Genomic DNA, 6,487 nt, shown 5'->3' on the forward strand with positions numbered 1-6,487 from the left:
AGCAATTTAAATGTGACTTTTCCAGAAGAATCCATGGACAAGATGTGAATCTCTAGTATGATCTGCCTAAGAGAATGAGAGGGGGATGTCAGACCTGCTCCTCGTGCATTGCACAGTCCAAGTGCCACAGTCCCAATTACTTTTCCTTGGAGGTCACTCCTGGCTGGTGCCTGAGCCCTTTGCAGACTCTGGCAACAAATGACCTTCTAATCCCATGCTGGCAGGGAGGTGATTTGTGTTCTCTCATGGGTCTGTGCCCTCCTCCTCAGTGCCTCGGTAGAGTGCCCGGCACAGAGCGCTGCAGCCGGGGCTGTTCCGCACGCGCCGGCACCGAGGGCTGCGGGAGCTGTGGGAGCTGTGGGAGCCCACCGTGAATCAGTGTCAGTACTGGGGGCTGCTGCTGGACACACAGATCTCCCCAGGAGCAGGAAAAAGGCAGCCTGCAAGAATCAGATGGAACGACCTTGGAATCTCTCCAGCGGCTGCTGTCGGATCAAAGTGGCTGGAAGCACGAGATCAGCGTATTGATTCCATCTTGCAGCTGACTTCTCTCTGTGAAATCCCTGCCAGGCAGTGGCTCAAGGCTCCCAGACAAAGGGTATTGATCAGGGTGACTCTGTGAGCTGAAGGCTTGGAATTTAGCCCCTCCTGGTTGATGGCAGTTCCACTTATAGGAACTTCACGACTTCCCATCTTTTAACTCAATCATGTTTGGACACGTGGCTGTTTGCTGCCCCAATTCAGTTGCTGATTCAGGAGGGTGTTGGTGTTTGGGAGGGTGTTGGTGTTCGTGGGTGTCTGCTGGTTTCTGTGCTGAACCAGTGATCAAACCTTGCCTTTTAGGAGTTTCCTAATTTTATATATCAGAACAGCCGACTTCTTGTCCCAGAACATACGAAAACATTGCAGCCTTCCAGAATTCATGTGGATGGGGTAAGCAGCCAGTTCATGATGGGAGCCACCAGCTCCAGATTCTTCCAGAGCTGACCCAGCCAAAGAAAACCATCTGAACAAGTCAGATCCGAGCTTAAAAATTCCTGTTGGAGCTGGACCCCTTCAGAAGTGTACATTGATAATTAGATGATAGAAGGTGCTCTGGGGGCTGGAGCCCCTCTGCTCTGGAGCCGGGATGGGAGAGCTGGGGGTGTTCATGTGGAGAAGAGAAGGCTCCAGGGAGACCTCAGAGCCCCTTCCAGAGCCTAAAGGGGCTCCAAGAGAGCTGGAGAGGGACTGGGGACAAGGGCTGGAGGGACAGGGAATGGCTTCCCACTGCCGAGGGCAGGGCTAGATGGGATATTAGGAATTCTTGGCTATGAGGGTGGGCAGGCCCTGGCACAGGGTGCCCAGAGCAGCTGTGGCTGCCCCTGGATCCCTGGCAGTGTCCAAGGCCAGGTTGGACGGGGCTTGGAGCAAGCTGGGAATAGTGGAAGTTGTCCCTGCCCATGGCAGGGGGTTGGAATGAGCTGGTCTTCAAGGTCCCTTCCAACCCAAAACCTAGGATTTTATAATCACAGCACTTAAGCAGTGGTGTCTGAGGCACAGCTGTGTGATTAGGAGCTGTTTGATGTGGAGATTTTGTTGGACGGAAAGTTGGAAGGAGCCAAGAACTCATCTGGTGAAGCCGTTGTTCAGCCTCTTAATGACAGAAAAATGTCCAGAATTGATGTTCAGGTGCAGTGTCGAAACAAACGGTTTCTTTGGTTAATCACTTATTTACTTGGCTTCCCTCCTCTTCAAAACACTCTCGGATGCCTTAGATGTAAATTCCTGGAGGGGAATGACATCTGACAACTCTGCGTGCCAAGGAAGGGAGGAGAGTCCACTGCCCAGCTGAATAAGTTATTTTAGAGTTTAATTGCCTCAATTTCCCAGTTCCATGCCCTTCTGCTCGGATTGTGGTTGGACTTCGCTTTTAGCTGTTAGATCTTGATCTACAGAGGAAAAGTGGCTGCAGACAACTTTTCCTGAGCAGTAAGTCACTTCTGCCCCTCACCTTTCAGCTGGTTGCTGTGAGCTATGCAAGCTGCCTGGTTTTTTTGCCAAAAAGTTCCTTCTCAGCTCCTGAATTGTTTGAGATTTTCCCTGGCTTCCTGTAGCACAGTTGTCAGTGTGTCCAGCAGAACCCTCCTCCCTGCTCCAGTCAAAGCAAACCCCATTCCCAGCACTTCCTCCCCCACCTCTGTCCCTCCAAGGATGTGATACTGACCTTTTTCTTGGAATTGTTCCAGTAGCATACCAGGGATATTTTGGCCTAAAGGATATTGCATTGCTGACTAATGCTGCCCTGGACGTACACGTGTGTGGAAATTTTTCCAAGAGATTAAATTAACTCACTAGATTAAAAAAAAAACCCCAAACCAACATCTTAATGAAACAAAGCTGAAGTCTTGAGTGTCTTATCTGTTCCTTGGGCTATAACCCCTGGATTACTTATCCAGTTGTTTCCCATCTGCATTTTAAGCAGCCGGTTGTTCTTGTCTCTGTGTACTACCTTGTTCTGCTTCTCCCTGCTGAGCTTCATTTGCCTCCTGAGGTCATTTTGGCATTTTCCAAGATGAATTCAAATTCTGATTCTGTCCTCTCCCTTGCTTGCAATCACTCCCAAATTAATGCCTTTTGGGAATTCGAGAAACATATGGCCAGCAAGGCGGAACAGAAATTAGAGATACAGTGGGAACTGTGGGCTTTCTTTCCTGCCAGGATTTCTAAAAGGAATCCATTTGGGTTTTTTAAAAGGAGGAATGGCAATGCCTCAGTATTCATGGAATTAAAACTGTGAGCAGTTGGTGTTAATACCAACTTGATCTGGTGCCTGTCAACATAAACCTGGGTCTGTTCAGAGAAGAAATGTCTTGGAACTAAGTCCATTAGGATGCTCTCTCCAAATGTTGGTTGAAGCAGATATTTAAATATAAACAAGCCAAGCATTACCTTATTTCCCCCCTCTTTTTGTGAAATGAGTGAAGGTAGGGTAGGGAGGGAGGTTCCAGGAATAAACGGAATATTTTCATATTTTGTAGTCTGTGGTCAGACCCTGTCCAAGACATGTCACTCAGAAGGGAAGAATTTGCTGGAACACTTCATTGTCCTTCAGGGGTCGTGAGTTACCAAAGCAGATGATTTCCTGGGTGAGATTGGACCTGTGAAGAATTAAATGTGCCTATTTGCATCAGTGGCCACGTGAGGAAAACCAGCTTGTTTGTGACGCTGCAAATCAGTTCCTGGGATTCAGCCTGTGCTGCAGCGGGAAGGGATTGGGTTTGCTTGTCTGTGTCTCCTGAGGATTGTCACTGGGTCTGGAATGAATCCCTCCTCCCCTCACAGCAGCCTGTGGCTGTCTGTCCTGCACCAGCTCGAGCTGTTCAGCACATTCTTGGGACAAATCTGAGTAAGGGATTTGGGAATCATTCCCGTCTGGGATGCGCCGCTTCCGAAAACCTACTCAGAGAAGGGAATATTTGCTCTACCGTTGTGAAGGCAGCTTTTTAGCTTCATGGGAAACCTGACTCTGCCTCCAGAGCAGAATATGCTAGAAATTCATGTGGGAATGCAGATTTTGACTTGGGAAGATCTCATCTCTCCAAGGCTGTCTGCTGGGTTCCTGTTTGTTTAGTCCTTTTTCAGAGTTCACTGAAGATGAAAATGCCGCTTAATTGGGATACTGGAGATTTTGGTGACACTCTTATGTTAAGATTTAAAACAAACAAACAAAACCCCCCAAAACTCACCCCAGAAATCATAGAATGGTTTGGGTTGGAAGGGACCTTAATCTTGCCTTAAATCCCTGTGTTCACTGGGTGGTCACCCGGGCAAAGAACTAAAATCCTTGGAGTATTGCCTGGAGAACACAAGCTCTGCCTTGTGCACTCTTCCTGCCGTTTATCTGCACCAGCAGTGTTTGGGATCCGACACAAGTCACACAGTTCCTCTCTTCTGCCAGTGGGAGATGGCAAATTCCAGCTGCAGGGAGGTTGGAAAGAACACTGGGAGGAGATGTAGCCTTGAGGAACTTCAGTTGCTTCCCAGATAACTGGCCTACAGTTGAGAGGATTTATACACATCAAAATGAGGCAGCTGGAGATATTCCAGTTCCTGTGTATCTTGCTGATCCCTTCCAGGTGAAGATGGAGGAGAAGGAAAAACCCTATGAAGTATGAGTTAGGCTTTGGCCCAGCTCAGCTGTGTTGTTTGGTCTTAGAGGAGAAGAAGATAAGTGTTGTGGGGATGGTGGGGTTTTAAAGTGAATAATTCCCGTATTTTATGAGTGAGAAGAGCTTTTTGTTGTTAATAATTAGTTGTAGGGGCTGTTAAATTCATTCAGTTCAACTAAAATTACTGAATGACTTGGTAGAAAATGGAGCAACGAAATTAATTTTCATCCCAAATCACAAATATTTAAGAGTAAAACTGATGCTTGGGAATGATACCGAAAAAATAAGTGACCTTACAATTGTAAAGTCAAATAACTGCTCTTGTCCTTGAGGGAAGTTTAAGTGCACACTATGGATCTGTTGGACACAGTAAACCCTTTTAAAATGACTTGCTTAAAATTTGCTCTGAAATTGGTCCTTGAATCCATGGTTTTTTCTCTTCTTTTAGTGGGGAAGACTTCCTTGATCACCAGGTTCATGTATGACAGCTTTGACAACACCTACCAGGTAAATTAATCAGTATTTTTGTCTTGTGTAAGACTCCTCTGCTGCTGTGTCTTCCATTGCCGGAAAAGTCATTCCATAAGAGTTGGGGCACTGACCATGGAATTCCCAATTGTAAGATCTTAATCACCTGCCAGAGTGGCACTTCTGGGTTGGATTCTGCTCCAGAAGTTTATCTGCTGCTTGCAGCAGGGTGAGCTGTGGTTCTAAAGGAATACCCGAGGCACAGCCAGGGAATAGCAGTTGTTAAGTCTGCTAAGGGTTTTTTATCCACCATTTTCTACCTGACCATCAACAGATCTAATCCCTGTGTGTGGATAACATAGCAGGTACCCAGCTCTTTCAAACAACAAGTTGACACAAGCTAGAAAATCATATAAAATGTGAAAAAAAAAGGAAAATGTAGGAAGTTTAGAAAACAATTTTACAGATTAGCACTGTGCAATCCAGGAGAACAGTTGCCCACTGTTGCCCACTGCCAGAATTTAGCATGAGCTCAAAATGTGGCAAGATATAAAAGTACTTCAGTTTCCTAAAGTGTATCTCCTCCAAGCAGAACTTGTTTCATGACTTGGTTACAGTTGGTGATGTTCTGGATACACGAAACTGAGAAAAATCTGTTCCCTGGTGCCTGGGAAGGTTTTCTTAGGGGGGTGGGAGGAGGAGGTAATAGAAGAAAGAAAAAAAAAAGGAAAACGTGATTCTCCCATTCCTCAGTGTCTGCCCAAGGATCTCATTGAACTGAGTGATTTCCCTCCTGCCTCCTTCAGTAATTCCTCCTTGCTGCTGCTAGGAAAAACGAGATGGGAAGTTCTCCCTGAGCTGTGGGAAGAGGCACGCTTCCATAGTGTGGGAGGGCTGGAGCACACGTCACTGCTCCCGAGGCAGCAGACATCCTTGCTGATTCCTCCCACTGTAATTACATGGACATTGAAGGCAGTTCTTTTATTTAAACTGGGTTTTTTTTTCCCCCCCCCAGTGTTTTTTCTTTTAGGACTGCTCCTTTTCCTTACGGAGTTTGTGTCCTAGTTCTTCCTTGAGGAGGTTTGACCCTATGTGCTCTAGGATAATACGGGTGTCGCCAGGAGAGGTGGTCTGTTGTAATACATTAAATGATTGCAAAATCAGTGAGTGGCACTTAGAACAGTGAGAAATCCTAAGGGCTTCCAAGATAACTTGGATTTAGGCATCAGTGCTGCCTGCCCAGTTTGGGCGTTAATGGACTTGGGTCAGAGCCATTCAACCAAACCCCTCGGTTTTCCTGGAGTCGTGACTGAGGTGGGGCCATACCTCCTATTGTGCTGGAGCTGGAAGAAGGAATCAGTCACAAAAGCTCCAGGAATTTGGCCAAAATCACATTGCCAAAATAGACATTTTTGGATGCCCAGGATTCTCTAGAGACCCCTCAGAGCCCAGTATTTAATGCCAGTGCACATCACACCCTGATCATGGGTAACTGGAGCCGGAGGGGAGTTCAGGGACAATCTGCTTGTTCTGGACGTTTCTGGCAGATTCTGAATGCGTAGTTTTCTGAAACCTATCATTTGAACATGGGTTTTTATGTTCAGCTGTTAAAAATAGAAAGCTGCCATTTAATAAAATCCGTGCTGTGCATTGGATTCCTTTTGCTTGATGCTGGATGAGAGGAGTTCAGCTGTGTCCCTCTGTCTTACCAACAAGAACTTGCTGTACTGTGTCAGAAACCCAAACACCTGAAATAAAACCATGCAATTGGATCTGTTTATTTTACCAGGAGTGATTCCCCTCCATGGACATGCTGGGAATGATTTCCCTTGTGCTGTGGCACCATATGTAACATATCATAGAAGATC

At 46.5% G+C, this 6,487-nt stretch overlaps 1 protein-coding gene across 2 annotated transcripts in view; it reads left to right on the forward strand.

Moving 5' to 3' along the window:
• The first annotated feature begins 4,551 nt into the window (after positions 1-4,551).
• Positions 4,552-6,487, forward strand: part of RAB6A (RAB6A, member RAS oncogene family) — a 16,936-nt gene continuing 15,000 nt past the window's right edge. For both annotated transcript variants that reach the window (XM_008644637.2, XM_008644638.2), the window contains exon 1: positions 4,552-4,658. In XM_008644637.2, coding sequence (XP_008642859.2) covers positions 4,578-4,658 — 81 coding nt within the window. In that variant the 5' untranslated portion in view covers positions 4,552-4,577. The remainder of the gene's footprint in view (positions 4,659-6,487) is intronic.

Source organism: Corvus brachyrhynchos, unplaced genomic scaffold, assembly GCF_000691975.1.
Source record: "Corvus brachyrhynchos isolate BGI_N302 unplaced genomic scaffold, ASM69197v1 scaffold412, whole genome shotgun sequence".
Classification (NCBI taxonomy): domain Eukaryota; kingdom Metazoa; phylum Chordata; class Aves; order Passeriformes; family Corvidae; genus Corvus; species Corvus brachyrhynchos.